The sequence below is a fragment of the Chrysemys picta genome, chromosome 1 (assembly GCF_011386835.1).
Source record: "Chrysemys picta bellii isolate R12L10 chromosome 1, ASM1138683v2, whole genome shotgun sequence".
NCBI lineage: Eukaryota > Metazoa > Chordata > Testudines > Emydidae > Chrysemys > Chrysemys picta.
The window spans coordinates 279572185-279597179 of NC_088791.1; the positions used below are offsets into that span (position 1 = coordinate 279572185).

A 24995-nucleotide genomic window follows, 5' to 3' on the forward strand; every position below is an offset into this window, starting at 1 on the left:
TTGTGATAGGTTTTTGTGTGTTCAATAGTTTAACAGTATTGTAAGCAGAAAGTAAAATATTTTTCCATATTCTTTACATGATAGTGTATGGTTGGAAGTTGAGAGAATAGTATCAGACTTTTTTCCTTAATATTTCAGATTATTATTTTATTTTTCTTTCTACCTACAAAAGTTAACACTGCTGAGAACACTTACTGTGCTTAGAAAAATGCACATTCTGGGCCAGATCCCTATCTTCAAAATTCTTGCCCATATATATTTATTGAGATGATAACTGAAGAGTACTTCCTCTATGAAGCTGCAACATTATCCTGAGCCATCTAAACTCAATGGCAGAAAGCTGAGGTGCTTATAGGAAAATGAATCTCAAGGCTAATCTATGTCTTAGGGACTTCTATTGCCCTCATCATGGTATCTGAGGTCCTCACAATCTTTAATGCATTTATCCTCATAGCACCCTCAGGAGGCAGAGAAGTACGATTATCCCCATTTTACAGATAAGAAAGCTGAGCACAGAGAGATTAACTTACTTGTCTAGGATCACACAGAATGTCTGTGGCATAGTAGGGATTTGAACCCGGGTCTCCCAAATCCAGGCTAATCCCCTAACTACTTGAGCATCCTTAAGCTCCTCCTCCAATAAAATATGGTTATTACCAAGTTAACAGGGGTCAGCCTCAGGTTATAATAGTGAAATATGATCTTTTTTTCCCTTTCACGCAATCCCTACTATAGCCCCAAAACCTGCCAGCCCCACGTTTTTTCCTCTCCCCCATTTACTCTCTGATGCCTTCCTTGCTCCCTTTTGCTTCCCTTTCTCTGCTCTCTCATCTCCTTTCTCTAACCACTATTTTCTTCCCTCCTCAAATTCTTCTGTAAATTTATTAAAAAGCTGAATGGTGGTCAGTGCTGCTGTTATCAAAGAGAGATGGAAAAGAGCTTTTGGGGGGAAATGTTATTTAATTCCAAAATAATTTACTCTTTGTAGTGGTGGAGAGATCAGCTTTTTTGTGAGCAAACAGTAATTGCAAAGAGGCTGAGAGGAGCTTAGAGAAGCAGAGCATGTAGGGAAACAGATGGGGAGAGAGAGAGGTAGCCATGTTTGGCAAAGGCATATTAATGTGGAGTTCTGAGTCCAGTAATTAATCAAACCACAGGGATTTGCATCACTTTAAAAACTGCCATACAGCTGTGGGTCAGTAACTGTGAAACATCGCATATGGTGGCGATGGAAATTTTATTTTAGTATATTTTTAAGAAATGTTCAAACCAGTGTTAACCTAAGGCCATACAAGTACAGAATAAAACCATCATGTAGTACCCTCTAAACACTTTAAAATGAAAGGACTTTCAAATGATTTACAAAGCACCAAAATGTAATTCCTTAAATTATGTTACAACAGATCATTGACAAACTGAAAAGACCCAAATTTGGGATTTTTTTTTAATCCACCGTCCAGATGGCAAATTATAGATAAATTCAAATCTAGGGCAGGAATTTTCTTTTCATATGTGTGTGTAAAGCACCTAGCAAATGCTTAATGCTATATAAACAATAATAGCAGCAATTTTGTTATCTTTTGAGGTACTGAGGATGAACAGATAGCTCATTGCTTAGCTCTTGGCTACCTCAGTGCATGCATCTGGAGATGATACTACAGCAAGTAGACTATGAACATAGTCAGGAGGTTTTCAGTTTTCTAAATTGTGCAAGTATCCCTTCTTACAATTGCTTAGATATATCTTTAAATGCTACATTGTTTTGCAAAGGATGATTCATTTACAGTAGCATCATTAGGGAGAGCATCATTAGCAGAGTGCAGTTAAAAGTGCTCAACAGGAAATATTACTGGTCAGTCACTGTGGTTATTTATAAACTAGAATGGAAGTCCACAAAGAATGATAATTATGGAAACCTTAGTGAATTATGAATACTAAAAAAATGTCAAACTAGAGAGTGACTTTGGGGAATATGCTGTGGACTGCAGAAAATCACTGTGTGACTCTGCTTAGTGGACATTCAATCTGATTCTTCACATGCTTAAAATAAGAGTCAGCCAGGTCTCCAGCGGCTCCCTCCCCTAGCTGGGGGCTCCTGCTCCCCTGCATCCCCAAGGACCACTTGGAGTGAATCCAGGCAAAGTCCTGGGAAAGGGGGAAGGGCGTCTAAAGGCTACTGAAACTTCCTCACAAGGGTTGGGTGGCCAGAGCCTCTCTGAGAACTCCAGGTAGGACCCTGGGGGCTCAAAGGAGAGCAGCTGCTGCAGCCCAGGACCAGGAGCAAAGGGAAAGCTTGGCCCCAAGCTGCCCCCAGCATGGTGCCAGCCCCGTGGCAGGAGTGACACCGCTGCCCTGAGTGGGGACACCATTGCCCAGAAGCTGGAGGGGAAGCCCCTGGCCGATAAGCTGCAGACAGACACCTTGGGAGGATTATATGGGGGATAGGATCGCTCGGAGAACAGACTCTGCTGCCGTCCCTGCTGAAGACCAATAAAATTCCTTCTCTCGTTCTCTGGAGGCCTCCCAGCTTTTTGCTTCTAAGATGATGTTCTGTTTAGAAATGTAGCTAGATTTTTTTTAAAAAAAAAAGGTAATAAAACACCCAAAACAGAAATAAAATGTTTCCTTTCATTGGCGCTGAAATGAAATGTTTTGCTTTTGGACACCAAACCAAAAAAATCAATTTGTCCAGTACTGCTGCTATAAAGCTTTTCTGATGTTTGAAAATGATTGATTAACATTTTCTTTTTATTTCACTCTATTTTCCATTTTTTCCCCTCTGAGTTCCAGGCTGTGGCTGGAACCAGAAACAGAAATGACAAAATAATTGTGGGAGAAAAATTGTTCTTGCAGTATTTCTGACCAGGCAGGAAGCACCACAAATCTTGTTGTTATGAAATTTCTAGTATGATCCTGTAAAACAAAGAAGTTTGGATTAATATCTGAATTGAACTATCTGAGATTTGTCCCTCACAACACATTGTTTACAGCAGTGGTTTTCCAGCTCTTTCATTAAGTGCACAACTTCATACAAAATAGATGCCTCTAAGGACCTGCACTCCTAAGTACTCAATCCCCCAAAATGCTTTGTGCTGAGGGCCACCAGGAAAAAGTCAGTGGATCAAATTTGAGATTGGCGGGATGAGGGCAATGCTAGTGTACTACATAGGGGATAAACATGATAACTCGATATGTCTATTCCACTTCTAACTTCTGATTTTAAATAGAGTTGAGTGAATAACTTATTCAGCAAATGGAGCCATGTTTTTCTGTTTGTGGGCTATTGACAGGCAGATCATAATTTCCTCAAATTTATTCAACAGATACCTTGTCATAATGTTTGCATTCTGGATTGTCCATAATTCAAAAATCAAGATGTGTTATTTAGTAATGAATGGTCAGATAAATCACACCACATTATCTCTGTTCTGTGATTGGGTGAATGTACAACCTCTTCCCGTACACACACTTGTGTGTCTAACTTCCATATTCTCTGCCCACAAACATTTTTATTAAGCCCGATGTCCCCCAAATACAGAAGTCATCTCTGGGGCCAGGCCCGCTCAGTGGGGTCAGCCTCGCGTGGTGGGGCTTAGGAAGGGAGCGCAACCTCCACCCCCTGATTCACCTCAGAGGGCCACGCAGTCTGTCCCAGTTGGGGGGGATGCAGCCAAAAAATTGGGGGGGCACATGACCCCATGTGCTCCCCTCCAATGTGTCACCTCTGGGAGAGGGTTCAAATATGTTTGCTCTGCCTCCAAGCGTGCCAGCACTTGTACATGTGATTATATTAATTAGGTTCACTGTGAAAATTAGACTTGTGTGAAAAAATATCTCTGTGATAAACTCATGCAGCAGAAAACTTTTCTATTGTTGGAAGTTATAGAGAGCTAATTATGATTTCTCCAGTGATTTGGATGAAAACTCTTACTGGAGAGATACTGGATAAAGTCCCTATTGTACTCTGTCTGTTTCCGGTCTCCTACCGCCTTCCAATCATCATAACAGCTGCTTTAAGGAATCTGCACACTGCCTCCATTGCAGGTCATGTAAATATTTGATCAGTTTCTAGAGAGCAGGCTTGGCAGCTGGCATGACAGCACAAAGGGAGGGGGGCATTTCTTCAAAAAATAAAAGAATTTAAAAATGCCTGAGAGAAAACCAGTCTACTGCTATCAAAATATTACTAGCAGTAAAGAGCTGAAACTTCCATCAAAGGTAAAGCTTATACAAATGTTCATTTTAACATAACTCTGTCTTACCTTGCTCACCATGATATTTACCAGCAACAAATGCATACTTTAGTCATATTCACTCTATGTTTGTCCCATTGACCCACTGACATTAATAGGAGTTCCCCTTTGTAATAAGGGGGGGAGGGAATAATAGCAACATCTTACAGATGGCTAACTGAGGCATAGAAATACTACCAAAGAGTAATTACATAAGATAAAACTTTTGTGTTATTTTGTCAATTCATGTAAAATAAAACATAACAGAAAGTACTATTGAAAGGCAGAGTCTTCCATCTAAAGCCCTAATATCCTGGGACAGTACTTTTCAAATATGTAGCATGCAGTTTGGTATATGTGAATTTAACAAGTTGCATTGCCCCTACCATGAAGCAAGTTGTTTAAGGGCATTGTATGTTAGGCTATCAGTGCAAAGCACTGACAGAAAGGGGGAACTGAGAAAGTAAATCAACCTTGAGAATCTGAATAGTAGGTTTAGAGAAGATAGTAGGTTTTCAAAGGGGTGGTCAACGGCAAAATTGTTCAAATGTAATTAATACATGGCTGGTCTAGATGAGATCAGGCAGAAAGGGCATTGCTCATGATGAGTTCAATGGTGTGGCCATGAGCATTGGTGAGGAACATGAAAAAATGAGTAAAAATAAGGATGTCAAGAGCAGAGAGTGTTGACGGAAAGAGGATCTGTACATATCTGCACAATGAGGATTAACTGAAAGGAGAGCGAGAAGAGTTAGGGACATAAGAAGGTTTGTTTCCTGTTATATCCAGAAACATTTTTAGAGACACTAATCATTTCTATTCAATCAAGTAGTAGTCTGCATAGTAGCAGTTTGGAGAAATTAAGCACAAATAATTAATTTTAAAACTCTAATCATCAAGCTAATGAGAACTCAAGCTAAGATTTTCATAGAAAGATTATATTTTGGAGGTTTTAAATACAAAATGTTGCCCACAGTTCACTTCACAGAGCTGCAGTGTGTAATTAGCACAATGATACATTAAGAGTTCTGTTCTGTGTTTGCTTAATTTTGCCAAAATTATAAATTCCACTCAACATTTTTGTTGTGTTGTCACTTGAAATATGATAAAAACTATTGGTTTCTAAAATATTTGCAGAGTAAACCTTAAAAATGTCTGAACAGTAAAAGAAAAAAAAATCAATAATGCAGTATATTTATTGGTCTGAAGATTTGGCCTATAGGACCCACTGCCATAGTATATTGGTGCTTCGTAAGTAAATTAGATCTTTGTGAGGTCCTTTAGTGAGGTCCTTTGTAAACCTGGAAACTTAGCTCTTTTCCCTTCCCAGGTACAAAAGGCTTTGCTTGAGATATATACCTATACTTCATTTTCCCTCCTCCCTTTTTCCTTATAGCCCTATCATTCTGGCTATAGGGAGATAGCTTTCTTAGAGATGCAGTTTTTTTCCTATCAATTGAACTTGAGCTAGCAAGCAAAATAGACTGTGAGCCAGTGGAGGGATTGCAACATATAAGTCATATGCTTGTGATGTTTCATCCAATTTGAGTTGGGCTGCAACATTATGAACAAACTCAGAGCTTTCTGCATTGCTTCTAGTTTTATGCCTAGATATAGTGAGTAAGTTGCAGTAACTTAATTTGGAGGAATGCATGTTTAGCTTCCCAAGATCATCCTCCAGGGAATTTGTTGTGTTTTCTAGCAAGCTGGATGTGAAAGGCGTTCTCCATTCTATTGTGCATCTGAGCTCTACCAATACTAGTTAACTTGAATAGGAATCAGGAACAGCATAAACATCTGTAACTTTAGCACCTTCATGGCCAAGATAAAGTCTGCTCTGCAGGCAGCTCTGGCCAAGAGAAGACACACACAGGAACACTGCAGGGAAAATCCCTTCCACCCTAGGGGCACCCATTCCAAGCCCCTCAGAGTGAACACACATACCGGGAGAGTACAATGAATATGAGAAAGGGAAATATTTATTTATGGAGGGATAAAAGGAGAAAAACAACAGGGGGGAAGATAGGTGGTACAATAAAACAGGGTTGCATTCAACACAAGGCTCCACAGGTCCCAGTTGTACCACAGTCTGAAAGGGCAGACACCTAGCAATGTGTCTGCACATAGAGTTCAGGAGTTCTGGGCAAAGTTCCAGTCAAGTGATGAGTCTTGGGTGCTCTTGGTCGTCTTCAGCGCCAGTGAATTTTCCCCAAGTACCCCCTCCGCTGCCCTCTTCTGCCACTCTCTGCAAAGCCACACAGAGTGACCACCTCCCCACTTAGCTAGCTAATAGCCTCTCTCCTTATTCCCAATGCAAGCTTCAAGCACTCTGCATATAATTTCCATTGGCCTTGTCTATATTAGAAAAACTTACTATGGCAAAAAATATTTTGTTGCCCACACCTGCTTGTAAAGCAGATCAAGTCCATGCACAAAAATTCTCAAAGCCTTGTATACGTATGCTGAAAACTATCAGTATTGAATTTACTTTCAGCAGGACTAAGTAACAGTTTCTTCTGTCCCATTCCTGCATGCCCCACTTTCATTCAGACTGAAATGATTAAGATAATCTTCTCATTGCTGTCTGGCAGTGGTGATCCTGTAGTATCTAAGAACCTTTCCAGTAGTTCATCAACTACCATGACATGTGGTTCATTCTTGCTCTCATCCTTTCCCCAGTGGGAAAAAACTGTGTTCAGTTTAGTGTTTTGTTTTGGCATATGTACACACTCTAATGACCTTTTTCAAGGTCAAAGAAATTCACCTTTTACTTGGAATGGAAAGTGGTGATGTTTGTGATGATCCTTCATTCCTAGGGGAATTAATTCCACAGTCTCAGACCCACTCTCATGAAAGCTCCATCTCTTGCATAAATAATCATTATGTTTATGCCACAGAGTGCCATTGTGGCAGAGGAGCAGAGCTGTCAACCATGGTCATCAACCTGAGGTGCTAAATGATTATGTAGATATGCTGATCCCAGGACACTGAGTGCCCTGAAAATAAGGATTGAGACCTTGAACTTGACTTGATGTTCTATATGGGAAGTCAGTGAAGAGAGTGGAGGACAGGTTTGAGGTGCTCACAGTAGTTGTGTTACTGAGGAGAAATGCTACATCATTCTCTAGTAGTTGGGTTTCCTAAGAGCTGATGGCTTCATGCCCGGATTGTGCTGCATTGCAAATGCCTTTATATCAGGGGTTCCCAAACTTGGTTTGCAGCTTGTTCAGGGTAAGTTCCCAGCCAATGGGAGCTGCGGGAAGCAGTGGCCTGGCCTGCGCCAGTTCCCGCAACTCCCATTGGCCTGGAATGGCAAACTGGAGCCACTGGGAGCTGCGACCAGCCGTACCTGTGGATGTTCAGGTAAACAAAGTGTCTCATGGCCCGCCAAGGGCTTACCCTGAAGAAGCCGTGAACCAATTTTGGGAACCCCTGCTTTATATCGAAGACCAGGACATCGTGTGCCAGGATGGGACAGAGACTGCGAACATGGCAGAAAGCATTACTCACAAATGCTACAATGTGGGAGCTTAGCATCAGTGAGAAGTCTAGGAGCATCCCTAAATTATGGACTGAATTGACAATTAGGTGTGTACCTTCAACCAGAGCAGACTGCACCATAGCTGCACATTTCACAAAGAGTTTTCCTTTGCCTATCAGCAAAACCTCTATCGTACTCAGGTTCAACTTCAACCATCTGTCCTTTGTCCATGAGAAGACCTCATCCAAGCACCCAGCCATCTTGATAATAGTGGTATGGACATATATCATGAAGGATAGAAAGAGCAGTGTGTCATTTGCATATTCCTGGCACTTGAGACAATGTCATCTGACCAGTTCACATAGTAGCTGCATGTTAGTGTTGAACAGGACAAGAGAGAGAATTGATTCTTGTGGGACTCCACAGGAAGCAGGCTAGTGGCAGAAGTGCAGTTCTCTATCACTTCTCTGAGACTGTGTCTCTCCAGGAAGGATGTAAACCATTTTTAATACATTCTCCTGACCACTGCCATCTCTCTCAGGTGGGACAGCAGTGTCTCCAGGTCAGCAATGTCAAATACTGTAGAGAGAGATCCAGGAGGATGAGAATGGATGTCTATCCAAACCCATTTAGAGCTGGAGATCATCCATAGGTGCAACTAAAGCTGTTTCCATCCCATACCCCGGCCTAACTCCAGATTATTTTGGGTCTAGGATATTAGCTTCAATCAGATGAGTTTATGGCTGGCCTTTGGCTTGCTTCTGTATGAATTTGCTTGAAAAATGTCAGGCAACCATTCATGAAACACTTGCAGGATCAAACACTCAAATTAGAGTTTAAATAAAACATTGTGTCAAACTTTAAAACTTAGCCAAGATTAGAAAATAGGAAACTATGCAACTGACCATAATGTAAAAATATTTACTGGGTATGATCTGCCATCAAAATTGCAAAACATCTCAACTGTATTTTTTAAGTGCCAGATAGAAAACCTGTACATTACAGTGCCATGTCAGTTATAAAATCAATACCTGCAGCATGTAAAACACTTCTTAGTAATGCAAACACAAGAATTTGTAACAACGTCAGTCAGCAATGTGGGTTATGTTAATATTCCATGCAATATCACCAAACAACTATATTAAAATTCTCTCTGATCTCTAGATTAATTTATTTATGCAACTCACAATTTTAAATTAAGGTCTGCAGAAGAAAAAAAAAACAACCTAAGTTAATTGAATGTGGAAATTAGTTCATATTTCTTATAGCTTCAGAAAACTAACAGGGGATTTAATATATCCAGTTGAGCATCTACATTATTATTGCTCTATTAAACTTGGATACAAATTGAATTTAAATCACATCTGTTTTAGTTCAATTAACAAAACTACTGCTTCCACAAGGTTTTGTTTTGTTTTGCTTATTGCTTCTTCTGTTCCAAAGAATGAATGAATCCTGAAAGAATTGTTTTCCAAAGAATTGTAACCTTTTATTACAGTCCAAATAAAATAGGATAGTGAAGCTTAACTGAAGAGGGTAATGATGCTGATTTTCTATCTAGGGATACTTAATCATTAGAGATGAAGCATTGTTAGATGTGCGAATGTGTATGAAAATAAAACACTGAAGGTGTACAGATTATAGTAATCATTATGTATCTTTCCTATGGACTACTTTAAAACCATCTGTCATTTAGATATTTGTGATCTGGATTTAGATTAACCTTGCCTATATGCATATTTAAATTAATGGAATCCATTATTCTGTTAGACTGGTACTTGATTAAGTTAATTATGCTCCCTTTATCTCTGTGTTTCTTATAACCAAGTTTATTGCATTTCTCTTTCCTTGTTATGTACAAGTTACTTTTAGCAGCAGGAGCTTCTTAACTTACCAGCTCATCATGACAAGATTTATAATTATTTTATATGTTTTGCTCTTTGCAGCTTCTGGTGTCAGATGTGTAAGTAAAACAAATAAGCATATTCAGAAGGAAATGTTGTTGGACGTATAAATAAATCTACTTTAACGCCGTTACTTGTAAGTCTCTAGGTGACACTCAGTGGTTTTATAGCTGGTCTGAAACAATCAAAAAAATAGATCTGAACTAAAAAATCTAAGGAGATATAGACCTAGATAGGAATACTAACTTCCCATCTCTAATGAAAATAACACTTAATTTCACAGGGTTTTTTATATAGGATACTGAACAAATGTAACGAGGTTAGTGATCTTAAGGAGTTATACCACTGAACTGTAAAAGAGATCATAAAGCTAGTACGTAATGTTATTCAAACTAATGATACTCTAATTCTGGAGTGGCCATTTGTTCCTATTTCACTTCCAGGAAAAGATGCATCAATCACTCATTCATGGGCATTTTATGAACGGCTCTAAATAAACAGAAAAAAATTGATAAGACTCACGAAACAAGCTGACAACTACCGTGAAGCTCTCACCTTTTGGAGGCGGCGGGGTATATGAAGCCATATACAGTAAATACATTATCCCATTAATATGTCTCATCAGGTGCTACAACTATAGAGAAGTATGATCTCAGGACAAATATATGGATCCAGGCTGGAGTGATGAATGGCAGGAGGCTGCAGTTTGGTGTGGCTGTCATTGATGACAAACTCTTTGTTATTGGAGGCCGGGATGGTTTAAAGACATTAAACACTGTTGAATGTTACAATCCAAAAACCAAGGCTTGGACTGTCTTACCCCCAATGTCAACACATAGGCATGGTTTAGGTAAGAAATTTAAGTTTTAAAGAGATACAATTTGTTTTGGAAATGTATAATTTGTTCTTCAAATCTCAGTATTTTTGAGCTAAAGGAACAATGCAATAAGTAGTGATGTGTATTTGATGGATGTTGCCAGGAATTGCAGCAATGCAAAAGAAATGTGATTTGCCAAAATGTTTCATATGCAGATACAAAAACAATATTCAGTCACTCTGTGGTGTGCTTGTATATGAAAAATAAAAATTGGATATGGAATTCTAAAATTAAAAAAAGCAATAACCAAATACAATTTTGGGTGGAGGGAGTAGAAGAAAAGGAAACTGAAACTTGCAAATATTGACCCTGAAGTGTAGTCTTGATTTTCTTTTTGCCACTGTCATCCTGAATTCTTTTTTGTGTTTGATGAAACAATCCAAATACACTGCACTCTCTCATGTCTTTGGAGAGCCCCAGCTATGCTAGATGATACAGACGGGAGGTACATTCAGCTTAGTGGCAATGGCGAAAGTCTTATAACTTTATAAGCTCTGGCAAGAGTGACATTCATCAGCAGTAATAGCACCTGTAGCATGTGTGCACTGCAAGACTGCCTCAGATAAGTGTTACTGAGGTGATTAGTACATGCACATGCCTTTGCACTCCAGAGTGCTTACAGTCACATTACTGCTTCATGCAAACCTTTCACAATCCATCAACAATTATATAGAAAGGTAAGCCATGATTACCTAAATCCTCACTACCAAAAAACAAAAATTGTCACCAGAATTCAAAATTGGTATACAAGCCAAATTTTGCTTTTCTGAAACTCCAGTTATCTGAAGACTTTGGATATCCCTTTAAACATCTAGATTATCAAAATGTGTGTGCTTGTGTGTATGTGAGAAAGAGAGAGAGAGAGAGCATATTCTCTAGCTATATATGCATCTATGTATACTGTTGAAAATACTGGGCCTGATTTTGATTTCCATCAATGTAACTCCTTTTATATCCACTGATGTGAGAATATGGTACTGTATATTACATTATATATTATATATTATATATTCTCATGTCAGTGGAAGTCAATAATATTACACCATTGTACAACTGATGAAAGGTCAAAATTAGGCCCATTATGTTCAGTAGCATATAGATACGGGGCCTCTTTCTCCTTTCACACCTGTCTTATATCAGGGTAACTCCAGGAGTATTGTTGGAGTTATTCTTTATTTAAACTGATGAATGACACCAGCCCATAATACTTAAACTAATTGGGATACTTGTGAAGATTGCTAGATTGGCTACCTTGAAGACTGAAGTCCTCTCTTTATCCACAAAGTAGGTACAGTAGAACCTCAGAGTGACGAACACCTCGGGAATGGAGGCTCTTCATAACTCTGAAAGGCTTGTAACTCTGAATAAAGCAGTATGGCTTTCTTTCAAAAATTTACAACCGAACATTGACTTAATACAACTTTGAAACTTTACTATGCAGAAGGAAAATGCTGCTTTCCCTTTATTTTTTAATAGTTTACATTTAACACACATTTTACTATATTTGCTTTTTTTTTTTTTTTTTTTTTTTGGTCTCTGCTGCTGCCTGATTGTGTACTTGCGGTTCCAAATGAGGTGTATGGTTGACTGGTCAGTTTGTAACTCTGGTGTTCATAAATCTGAGGTTCTTCTGTATAGTAAAATATAGGCATTGTTAACGCAAGTTATCTTTCCCTGACATGACCATAGATCATAGAATATTAAGGTTAGAAGGGACCTCATGAAGGCATCTCGTCCAACCCCCTGCTCAAAGCTGAACCAATCCCCAACTAAATCATCCCAGCCGGGTTTTTTTGTCAAGCCTGACTTTAAAAACCTCTAAGGAAGGAGATTCCTCCACCTCCTTAGGTAACCCCCTTTCAGGTAGTTGAAAGCATCTATCAAATCCCCCCTCATTCTTCTCTTCTGCAGACTAAATAATCCCAGTTCCCTCAGCCTCTCCTCATAAATCATATGCTCCAGCCCCCTAATTATTTTTGTTGCCCTCCGCTGGATTCTTTCCAGTTTTTCCATATCCTTCCTGTAGTGTGGGGCCCAAAACTGGACACAGTACTCCAGATGAGGCCTCACCAATGCCAAATAGAGGGGAATGATCATGTCCCTCGATCTGCTGGAAATGCTCCTACTTAAACAGCCCAAAATGCCTTTAGCCTTCTTGGAAACAAGGCCACATTGTTGACTCATATCCAGCTTCTCGTCCACTGTAACCCCTAGGTCCTTTTCTGCAGAACTGCTGCCTAGCCACTCAGTCCCTAGTCTCTAGCTGTGCATGAGATTCTTCTGTTGAACCTCATCAGATTTCTTTTGGCCCAATCCTCTAATTTGTCTAGGTCCCTCTGTATCCTATCCCTACCCTCCAGCGTATCTACCATTCCTCCCAGTTTAGTGTCATCTCCAAACTTGCTGAGTGTACAATCCACGCCATCCTCCAGATCATTAATGAAGATATTGAACAAAACCGGCCTCAGGACTGACCCTTGGGGTACTCCTCTTGATACCGGCTGCCAACTAGACATGGAGCCATTGATCAGTACTCGTTGAGACCGATGGTCTAGCCAGATTTCTGTCCACCTTATAGATGTGAACGGATAATTGTTTTCTTGTCTATTGAATTCCTTACCTTTCTCCTGACACTGTCAAGAAGTATGCCAACCATGCTGATGGTTTTGTGTTATATACACTTCTCCACTGGGAGCTGGATGAAGGCTAACATAGAGTTGTCAGATGGCAATGACTGAGGTGGTCCTGGATTAGTGAGTTATAGGTGGAAGGTTACCATTTATTTGAGCCACCCCTTCCCCAGTTTACCTTAACACTGTTTTATTTTATTTGTATTTTTTGTCAGTATTAGTTGTTGGCAGGAGATGGGTGGCATGTTGCCCTGCCTGGAGTGAAATTAAGATAAAACTACTGAATACTTAAAAAAAAAAAGTTTGGGTTTTTATTTGTTTTTATTTTAATTTATTAGTAATCCTTTGGAATAATTATGTACATAAATGTATATTCATCTGTAAAATAAAATGTATTTCCAAGCTTATTGGTTTCCATTGGCAAACGCTGATTTTTTTTTCCTAATGGAAAGCAAGGCATCCTGATTTCATGTCAATTAATTTTGTTACTTGTACTTCAGTTACATTGATGATATACATGGGATTACATACAGTTTTTGAAATAGTGTAAATTAACTCTGCTTGAGAGACAAAAGGGATCAGAAAAGGCTACAACATTTTAAAGTAGGCTTCAAAAATATCCTTTAATTTTAATTCTCTGCTATTAAGCGAAGGATTTTTTTCTCTTAGAGCAATTTAGAGTCCAGAGGACATTCACCACCAGAATATAACATTTATAAGGTATGGGGAAACTGACCTATCTGTACTACGTTCTGGTAAGGTTGCCTACTTTGATAGAATCATTATAGAATCATGAAATCTAGAAATGGAAAAGACCTGTTAGGTCATCTTGTCCATCCCCCTGAGTTACAAGTTGTACTATTGTCTTTCTTTTTGCATTACTTTTGAACTTTCTGTTCTGTGTACAGCTTTTTCTTCTTTATCATCTTATTTTTTAAATGACTTTACAATGGTTTCCTAGTGCTTTTTCAGTTAGAATACATGTGCATAATCTGATGCTACAGGCTGAGCATAGACTGACTACCTGTGCAAATTATCTGAGAGCAGATGATATCCATTTCAAAATGTAATGTTACTAATTTTCTGAAATAATCAGTAGTTGACCTCTACTGAAGATAATCTGTTAGTAAATGAGAACATTACTGTATTACACTGAACCAGAAAATAGAGCAGTTTAGAGGTGTATTAAATGCCTTGTGCCACAGGTATGATGGACAACTCTCACAAAGGGAAAAATTCTACACTCTGAAGGGTGTGGGTCTCAAGTGAGTCCATTTACTTCAATGGAATTACTCCAGATTTACACCTGTGTAATAGAACAGAAATCGGTCTTATGAATATTAGAAATTGACTGGCTAATCCATAGTACATAGCAATGACAATTTGTCCCATAATGTATAAATATGAGAATATGGCTGAAATGTAGGCTCTGTGTTTTAAAGAACTGCTGTACAGAATATTTAATGATGCCATAGGCGCCGACTCTCTGGGTACTTCGGGGCTGGAGCACCCATGGGGAAAAAATGGTGGGTGCTCTGAACCCACTGGCAGCTCCCCATCAGCTCCTGCCCCAGTGCCACCTTTAGCCTACTGGCGACCCTGCAGATCAGCTCCACCCCCCTCCCTCTCCGCACCTCCTGTCCGCCACAAAAAGCTGTTTTGCATCATGCAGGGAGGCTGGAAGGCGGGGGGAGAAGTGAGGATGTGGTACACTCAGGGGGAGGGGGCAGAACTGGGTAGGAAGAGGCAGGGCAGGGGTGGAGAGGGAAGAGGTGGGGGTGAGGCAGGAGCAGGAAGAGGCAGGGCAGGGGTGTGGCCTTGGGGGAAGGAGTAGAGTGGGGGCAGGGCCTGGGACAGAGCCAGGGGTCAAGCATCTCCCGGCAGTTTGAAAAGTCGGCACCTGTGAATGATGCCATCAGCATTCTGGGTAATCTGACAATCATTCTACTAGTAAGAAATAATTTCTGGATAAAATAATATATTTACAATAGAAAAAGCCGTATTAAGTTATATGCAGTGTTGTCAGTCCCAGGATATGACAGAGACAAGGTGGGTGAGATAATATATTTTATTGGATCAACTTGTGTTAGTGAGGGAGACAAGCTTTCGAGCTTACCCAGAGCTTTTTTTCAGGTTCCCAGACATGAAGAAGAGGTCTGTGTAAACTTAATAGCTTCTCTCTCTCACCAACACAAGTTGGTCTAATAAAAGACAGTACCTTGCCCATCTTATCTCTATATTAAGTTATAGACATGTCTATAGAAATGATCTAGAGAACACTGACTATCTACAGTCATTTTGCCTGAGCAGGGGGACTTGACCCTAGATCTTCCACTTCCTGGTGGGTGCCTAATCACTGGAATATAGGGTCATTCTCACTCTCTCTGTACCAGTGTACAGAGGAACAGCTTCAACAGGAGAGACTGAGGGAGTCCCCCATCAGAATATCTCATAACGCAGTGGTTAGCGCACTTTCATGAGAGAACCCTATTCAAATTCTTTCTTCCTCTCAGGCCGAAGGGGGGACTTTTCCCCCCACATCCTCAATGAGTATTCTAATCACTGAGCTAAAAGTTATAAGATGGGCACCACCACACCACCTAAGTCTCTTTGTGGATCCAGGCCTTAAATCCTCCCCTCAGCATTTACTACTAGGCTCCTAACTCTCGTTATGCATTGTATAGGGAGTTTGGGCACCTGACTTGGTAGATTCTCCGAGGTGGCAGCATGCCTGAAAGATAGGTATTACAACACTGAGTCTAGATCTCATTTATGGATCTGAATGCTGGTCTGATCCTTTTGGGCAATTTCTGTGTTTCTACATAATTAACAAACTCCTCTGTTTTTATTCAAATGCTTAGAGCCAGAGGCTCAGCTGGCGTGAGCCAACCTCGCTTCATTAACCTCAATTGATTTATACCAGCTGAGGATCCAGCCAATTAATAACTGAACTCTCTGGTAGTTTTGGGGGTGTTAGAAATGTAAGACTCAGACTGTAATGTTTGTGTATATATAATATTGTGATTAGGCTTGGTAAAGAATAGTCTCAGTACTGGGCGTTGCTATGGATATGGTTTAGCTGGAGAGTACTTTTGCAATGTAAGATAGGCAGGGCATTTTAATTCCACTTGATAAAATTAGTGTTGATACCCTCTCTAGAGATGAGAACATCTCTTTTCCCTAACAACAAAGGGAAAATGAGTCTTCTGAAACAGGTTTAAGAAGCTTGTTCATCAGGTTCATTATGCAGAAATCTTCAGTTGATTCCTAGCAGGGAAAATTTTGTTAATTTAAATATTTTCCACTGGTCTCAAATGAATCAGCCCCCCAGAAAGCAATTTTTCCCCTGGCTGTTTCAATATTTTGTGGCAATTTTAGCATAGTGCACATGCCTTTACCATAAATTCCTATATTTTATGTCTATTTCAGTTAATTGGTAGTAGATAATTGTAATGATCCTTTCATTCTCTTCCAAGGAATGCTTATTACATATTCAATCAAGTTCTTAATGGCTGTTAACAATATTCTTGTTCCTTTTTTATTATTGTAATCACAGTCCATAACAGTATGATAGGAAGTCTGTCAATGTTTGCACTGGGTTAAATCTGCATGCCGTGAGAACATAGTCTAATCACTTATTTCCTTATCAGCAATTGTTTAAAGAACTCAGCAGCATTCACTGCTATACATGTGTATCACACTTGCTCCTTATGCCGAGTCAACAAGAAAACATTGTGAGCATGAGCAAAATGATGTAATTTTAACCTTATGTTTTCATCAGTGTGAAATGACAAAACAGTGATTCGCTTATATAATTCATTCCTATTGACTTTACTTTTACTCTTGCTATTTGACAAGTCTCAGAAAAAATAATTACATATTTAAAAATTCTACAATGCAGCTAGTGATGAATTAGAGAACCTTTAAACCAAACTGAATAAGAAGGTAGAAACCATGTACTGGGTAGCTCTTAAAATGTTTCAGTCCACTTAGATACTTCTGAACAAGAATGTTTTGATATCTGTCCATCTGTTTTAGAAAAAATGTTGTGGCCTGTAATAGGGATGTAGCAGATTATTCCCTCCTGTCTTCCTCCCTTTTCCTCCCCCTGCCCCCTTAACCTCCAAGCACAAGAAAGAAGCCCCTGAGGACCTGTGCCTCAAAGGTGCTTGTCTGAGGCACAAAGCCTGCTTAGATGGTGCTGTTTCTGCACTGCATTTTGTTCAGGTTAGTGCTTAAAGGTACAATCTATCCCTATATATCTTGTAGCCTGGAAGAATAGTATTTTGGATTATTTTTTCTTTAATTAATTTTAAAAGTATCCCAGTGTTGCCAACCCCAAAGGTTCAAAAATCATGGGTCAAGTTCCAAAACATCATGAGATCACCTTACGAATCATGAGATTCTAAAATATACAACAAATGTTGGGTTCTTTTATGCACCTTTTTATTTTTAGCCATTAGGGTACACTTGGGTCATGTTTACAAGCTTTCTTTATAGCCAGTAGGGCTATTTAAAACAAAATGAAAGCTGGGATTATCATGCATTTACATAAGTCTAAAAACTAAAATGTTCTATCATGAAATGTATTAGAAAATATGTGTCCAATCTGTGGCTTGGGGCCACTCTGACAGCTCTACATTTTGGTCCCCAAGGGAAACAGTCAAGAAAAAAAAGTTGCATTTTATTTCAAGTTGAAAATGTTTTCCCTGAGCCATGCCTTGTGACTTTAAATTGAAGTGTCTGACTCAGCTCTGTCACTATGGGGAAGTTAACAGGGGCACTGCCTCTCCAAATGCCTCTCACCACTCCATCTGATCTCAAAATAGTGGCTCTACTGTGAGCTGAGAGTACTCACTTTCTCTGTTGCAGCTACTCAGCAACACCCCTACTACCACCTGTTGCCTTTCAGAGAAGGGAAGAGAGACACTCTGGTTGCTCCACGGCTTGCTTGCCTGCCTGCTGGTCTGTAGGAATTCATAGAGAGCAAGACTGGAGCTTGACTGGCATTGGTAAAGGATGGCTTCCCACCTCTGATGTTGCTGCTTGCAATGAATTTTAAGCAGAAGCTTAAAAAGAAGAAAAAAAACCCACTAAGGTAGTTCAGATTGTCCTAACACATACATGGACACACATGCCTTATCCATATTTGAAAAACAAAGTGTATTTATCAAATGAGCTAGCAAACACTTGTTAATTAAACAGCAGTTGGCACCTAGTTGTAGACAAAGGCAACGGTATATAAAAACATGTTAGCTGGTCTTTCTCAACCAAAGGATTTACTATACATCTAATTTTCCCAGTGTAGACAAGGCCACTAATGAGAGCCTGGCTATGGTGTCAAACTGGTTGTTTGCGATGTGTCCAGTGCCCACTTTGAGGTAGGATGAGACCACTAAACTACAGTATCATCCCAGGTCTCTGAAACTGAAAGAAACATATATTTAAGATTAAATGACAGTGATTTTTATTTTCAGCAGCCTTTTTCTTTTACATACATTTTTACTTTTTTATTCATTTTTAAGAACAATTTTCACAGCGGAAGACACTTCAGGGTGTGTTTAACATAGTGAGTAGACCTGGTTTGGTTTAGTGCACTTGACCGGGCCCCACAGTTTATTCTAGTAGCCATTCTAGTCATGTTTATTGATTAAGTATGGTTGCACTGCTTCCGTCTAATTTGAGGAGAGCCCTTATTGCAGTCCATTATATGTTCATAAACTTTAGAATAAATCTGCTTTTGTTTGTTTGCTGTTTTTTAATTTAATATTAGGTAACATCATTGCTAGCAACCCCAGGTCACTCACTTCACGAAGAGGTGAGGATCAAATATGCACGTAATAACAAAGATGGAAATTGTTCAGAGCCCTGGGAGGAAAACATATCCTTGGTAACTGAAGCATTTGGGAGTATGGAGGGATTTCACAGCATCAGGCGAATGTCATACCCCATATGTAACACAGGGTTTGTCATGGTCTATACTTCGAAAGGAAATGTCTAACAAAAACCCACATGCTGTAGGAAATCATGACAAGGATGGTATCTACCCCTTTGAATCAGGAGTTGGAGGCACTGTGCCTCTAGAAGTGTTTTCAATCAGATGAAACATAAAGCCAGCATCCTGACATCTCTAATGACCATCTTGGGCACTGTCAACAAGAGCAGAGGTGACATTGCTGGTGTTTTGGCCAAAAGCCATTTCTGGCTACCTAAACTTTTTCTCTTTAATTCCAATATGTGAAATTATAGTTCATCTCCAGTCCTAGTAAACTGTTGTATATTGTTGTAGTTAAATAGTTAACTACACTGTTGAATAGTTGACGTGCTTCACTGTAGAAGAGTAAATTTCAGGGGTGAGTGAAATCACTATTTTATCTACAGCAATGTCCTGCTGCTATTTACTGAGTCACACAAAGAGTGGAGGGTAAGGTGTCATTTTCACTATAGGCACCCATGCAAATTTGTTACTGCAGAACAGAATGGTTCATAGTGGCCAAGGGAGAAATGCACATATGTAACGCTCTGAGAAGTATCATCTTGCAACTTCTGTGGGTTCATGTTGCCACCACCACTGCATAAATTCAGGGGGACCAAGAGTCTAATTAAACTCCAGTTGGCTCCCTGGGACTATGGTGGATCAGCAAGCAGAGCAGCTGGTCTTCCATAATAGCACTCCTTTGAGCAATAGGTTGTAATGTGCTGTGCTGCTATGCTGTTTCGTCCTCATCTATCACACAGATGTAGCGGAAGGCAGAGTTTTGCCTGGGGTTTATGTGCCTTAGTATTTTTATTTATTTATTTATTTATTTTTGGCTGAAAGGCCTGTGTTACTGGCCTTGTCACCAGAGTAATAAGAAGGGGCTGAGGAAGCCATGGTGTGGATCCAACCTCTTAATGGAGGGAAGTCTGCTAAATGCTTCGCTTGATCCACTGAAATTGCACAGCTTAAAGCTTCCCGTCTTTGCTTTCAGACAACCACATAGCATAAACTGGCTTTTCTGAAAAATGCAACTAATTTCTAAGAAATAGTCAGTTCAACAATGGGCAGTGGTAAAAGGAGGGAAGAGGAGGAGGAGGATTTATCTTTATTTCTCACACACACACCGCCCCTGCTCCCCACAGATTCTTTGGAATAGTTCTCTGACTTGGCTCATTGTGGGATCCATAATGTATATTAATTTATAAACAGCACCATTAGGCTAACTCTGAGATAAAGATACAGATAGAATTATGGAGACTCTTTTACTCAAGATACAGTCACAATATTTCTGAATAAAGTGAATTATTAGGCAAATTTTACATGTCTGCAATTTTATCACTCTCAGAAGTTTCTTTAATGTATTTTGAAAACCCTCAGGGCCCAGATATTTAATAAAGGCTCCTTCTCTTCCCAGCACTCACACACATCCAATTGCCCTTGGTAACTTTTCCCTGAATAAAGGAAACTGCACATTGCATTTGTGTCCTTCTATAATCCATCACATATGCATATTCCGCTGTGTTTAATTTTTTATTTCAGAATCTTTTCTAAAGAACTAGTAACATTTGGATTATGAGTTAATTGCACCACCAAACAGCAAGACAAGTTGGACTTCGAGTCAGGCAGCTTATAGTAAGATATAAACATTATCAAAAATAGCAAGTGATATGTAAAAAACTACAAAGGAAGTATATGTTCTCTCTTTTTATGTTCATGCCTGTGTAAAAGTACTTCTCCCAGAATATTTTGAATATTCTGTAATAATTATATTTTAATGCAATATATTTTTGATGTGTGTTACCTAATACAAAGGTATTTAGGCCAAGACTCTGAATTAAAAAGAGAGGCGTGAGCATTAACTCACCACCACCACCACCAGCGAACATTGCCAATGGGAGAGAGCTCTCCTGGAGGCCTCATAATTCTACCTCCGCAAGAGGCAGTAGCCATGTTGGCAGAAGAAGCTTCCCCATCAACATAGCGCTGTCAACCCGGGAACTTAAGCTCGGTGTAACTATGTCACTCCGGGGTGTGGATTTTTCACACCCCTGAATGATGTAGTTATACTGAAGTAAGTATGTAGTGGAGACCAAGCCTGTGGTTACACATTAAGGCTCCAATCCTGCAAAAACCGATGCATAAGCTTTACTTTAAGTATATGAGAAGTTCCATTGGGGTTACATATATGCTAAAGTTATGCATGTGCATAACTGTTTACAGGATTGAGGCCAATTTTGTTATACATTAGGTAGTAAGGGTAAAAATCACCCCATATGCAAAAGGCCCACCGAAGTCCTATGCGCCCCTTATTTTCCAGTTAAGACTCATTTTGAGATCTTAAGTCACATTTAGACCTGGTGCTGGTCCTATGCACAGTGATGAATGTCACTCATACCAAATTATCTATTAGTATTCAGCAAAATTCTGAATAACTGGTAATATATACCATCAAGCTCTCTGGAGTGTCTCAGAAATATGAGTGCCAACCTTAGGACAGATTGTTAAGAAGTAGGGCACACACTGCAACTTGTTTGTGAGTTCTACACTTAGATTTCACCAACCAATTATCAAGTGTGAACTCCGCAGGCACTATAACAGCTGTATCATGGAGTCACAAACAGTACCCTTGTGTACTCCAGTCTACCTTGCCACCCAGGTAAGCTTGACTTTGTGATAGATGGCCCCTTGGACCCTTACACCAAAAATCACAACAAAATTCAGATTACTCCCAGTCCCAAAGGACCAATCACTTACCCCAGATCAATTGTACTTTAGATCTTACACCAAAGACAGCGCTTGTAGCCAATCCTATAATAACTTAACTAAAGATTTATTAACTACGAAAGAGAAATAAGAGAGTTATTTGCAGATAAATACACACACACAACACAAGTTATAGTCTTAGGTTCAAAAGGTAATAGAGGCTGCTGTAATATGCAAGCTCTATATGTCCTCTAAAGGCCCAAACTATGTAGCTGGTCATCCGTTGCTTATGCTTAGAAATTTAGCCTTTCGAAAGTCCCAGCCGCACAGAAATCCACTCCTTCTTGTCAGGGATTATTGTTCCCTTCCCCCAGAGTTCAAGCTGATGAAATGAGTCCTTCTCTAGATGTGTGTGGAGGGAGCAATCAACAAAGTCTTTTGTCCTCTGATGTTCCACAATAGTTTGCCTGGTGTCTATGGGTCTTCTTTTGTTGGCCAGGAGATAACACTTCCTGTGGCAAACTAATATTTCACACTTGTTAATGCTTCTCTCCTGACAGTGTGAGTTTACAGTTTCAGAGCAAACACTTAAATATTACTTTGTAACATGGGATACAGATATTATAAGTGAGATTAATGCATGCAGCAGTTTACAAGCATTTTATATAGTTTAAACACTAAAAACATTTTTATAAATCTAATACCTATTTTACCAATACTAAAACAGAGGTGAGCCAGACTGGATTCAAGCTGTGCATTGGTCAATGTTCAGTTGAGGCCTAAAGGCCTTGGCATTAGCTGGCACCTGGTCTGCCAGTGTCAGAGATACAGCCAAAGCTAAATTAGAAGTTGAATCAGTGAATGATACAGCCACATATATTTGATTATTAGTGCTGCAGAATGTTAGTACTATTACCACTTTTTAATAAAAGAATAAATTTCCACAGTTAGACATCCTCATGAAGCTGAACATACTAATTAGACCGTGGTACCTTTTTTTTTTTTTTCTCAAAATCACCAAAGTTTCCAACCTCAAAAAATGATTTAGGTACTTAGGAGTCTAAGTCTATTTGAAATTCAGTGGGATTTCAGGGCCATATTTTCAAAAGTATTTACACTCCTAAAGAAACCCATGGGAACCTAGTGGGATTTGCAAAAGCACCTACGTGGCTACCTTCCATTGAAATCAATGGGAGTTAGGTGCTGAGGTGCTTTTAAAAATCCCATCACATATCTACCTGCCTCATTAGGTGCCTAAATACCTTTACAAATCTCACACTAGGGTCCTAACTGCCTAAATCCCGTTTGAAAATGGGAAGTTGGCTCCTAAGTCATTTAGGCTCATTGAAAATCTTACTTATTATATTTCCTTTTTTAACCCCTTTGGACCCAAGTGGCTACCTAGAAATTTGGAGTCTTGTAGGTTGCACCAGTTGGTGATCGAGCTAGGTATTTCTTTGATGTCATTTTGTTTATTTCTGATGAATGCACAAAGTTCTGTTTCCCTGAATACAGGAGGAATAAAACAGGAGATAGTTTTTTCTTATCGATAAACTAGGCAAATACAAATTAGATGGGGCTACTATAAGGTGGGTGCATAACTGGCTGGATAACCGTACTCAGAGAGTTGTTATTAATGGTTCCCAATCCTGCTGGAAAGGCGTAACGAGTGGGGTTCCGCAGGGGTCTGTTTTGGGACCGGCTCTGTTCAATATCTTCATCAACGATTTAGATATTGGCATAGAAAGTACGCTTATTAAGTTTGCGGATGATACCAAACTGGGAGGGATTGCAACTACTTTGGAGGACAGGGTCATAATTCAAAATGATCTGGACAAATTGGAGAAATGGTCTGAGTTAAACAGGATGAAGTTTAACAAAGACAAATGCAAAGTGCTCCACTTAGGAAGGAAAAATCAATTTCACACATACAGAATGGGAAAAGACTGTCTAGGAAGGAGTACGGCAGAAAGGGATCTAGGGGTTATAGTGGACCACAAGCTAAATATGAGTCAACAGTGTGATGCTGTTGCAAAAAAAGCAAACATGATTCTGGGATGCATTAACAGGTGTGTTGTGAGCAAGACACGAGAAGTCATTCTTCCGCTCTACTCTGCTCTGGTTAGGCCTCAGCTGGAGTATTGTGTCCAGTTCTGGGCGCCGCATTTTAAAAAAGATGTGGAGAAATTGGAAAGGGTCCAAAGAAGAGCAACAAGAATGATTAAAGGTCTTGAGAACATGACCTATGAAGGAAGGCTGAAAGAACTGGGTTTGTTTAGTTTGGAGAAGAGAAGACTGAGAGGGGACATGATAGCAGTTTTCAGGTATCTAAAAGGGTGTCATGAGGAGGAGGGAGAGAACTTGTTCACCTTAGCCTCTAAGGATAGAACCAGAAACAATGGGTTTAAACTGCAGCAAGGGAGGTCTAGGTTGGACATTAGGAAAAAGTTCCTAACTGTCAGGGTGGTTAAACACTGGAACAAATTGCCTAGGGAGGTTGTGGAATCTCCGTCTCTGGAGATATTTAAGAGTAGGTTAGATAAATGTCTATCAGGGATGGTCTAGACAGTATTTGGTCCTGCCATGCGGGCAGGGGACTGGACTCGATGACCTCTCGAGGTCCCTTCCAGTCCTATAATCTATGATTCTATGATTCTATGATTCTTGCTCTCAGCTCCCAGCCTCTTTCAGACAGCACCTAACCCAAAAACTCTCTCTAGGCTTCTCCCAGGGTCTCACACGATGTTTGTCTCCTGCATCTGGGGCTTCTTTCTGAGTCTGTTTCTGTGTGTTTTTCTCTCTCTCTCTCTTTCCCAAAACAATACCCAGTGAAGACTTCCACCCACATAGTTCTACTTCCTGGGCAAACTCTAATATGTTTTTGTTTTAGATGGGAGTTGCTGGAAAGATGCGTAACTGTTTCTTATAGCTATCTTAAATGAACGCCAGTGATTACACCCACCCACTTCAATTACATTTCTCCCAACCCACCACACTACAGGATTTAAAAAAAAAATCTTTGCTTTTGTAATCATAAGATTTTGGAGCAAACAGTTACACTTGAGATAGAGAATGTGCTCTTGATTAAATAGGTTGATGAAAATGTTACTCTACCCCTAATCATAATTAACGTCAGTATTTCCATTTTCTATAAAGATATTGTGACAATTATATTCTGAAAATAAAAC

General features: G+C 39.6%; 1 protein-coding gene across 1 annotated transcript in view; it reads left to right on the forward strand.

The window, feature by feature from the left end:
- The window catches only part of KLHL1 (kelch like family member 1), a 433580-nt gene that overhangs the window by 342666 nt on the left and 65919 nt on the right, over positions 1-24995 (forward strand). Inside the window, exon 7 of the mRNA XM_065581135.1 lies at positions 10243-10467. Within this exon, the coding sequence (XP_065437207.1) occupies positions 10243-10467 (225 nt within the window). The remainder of the gene's footprint in view (positions 1-10242; positions 10468-24995) is intronic.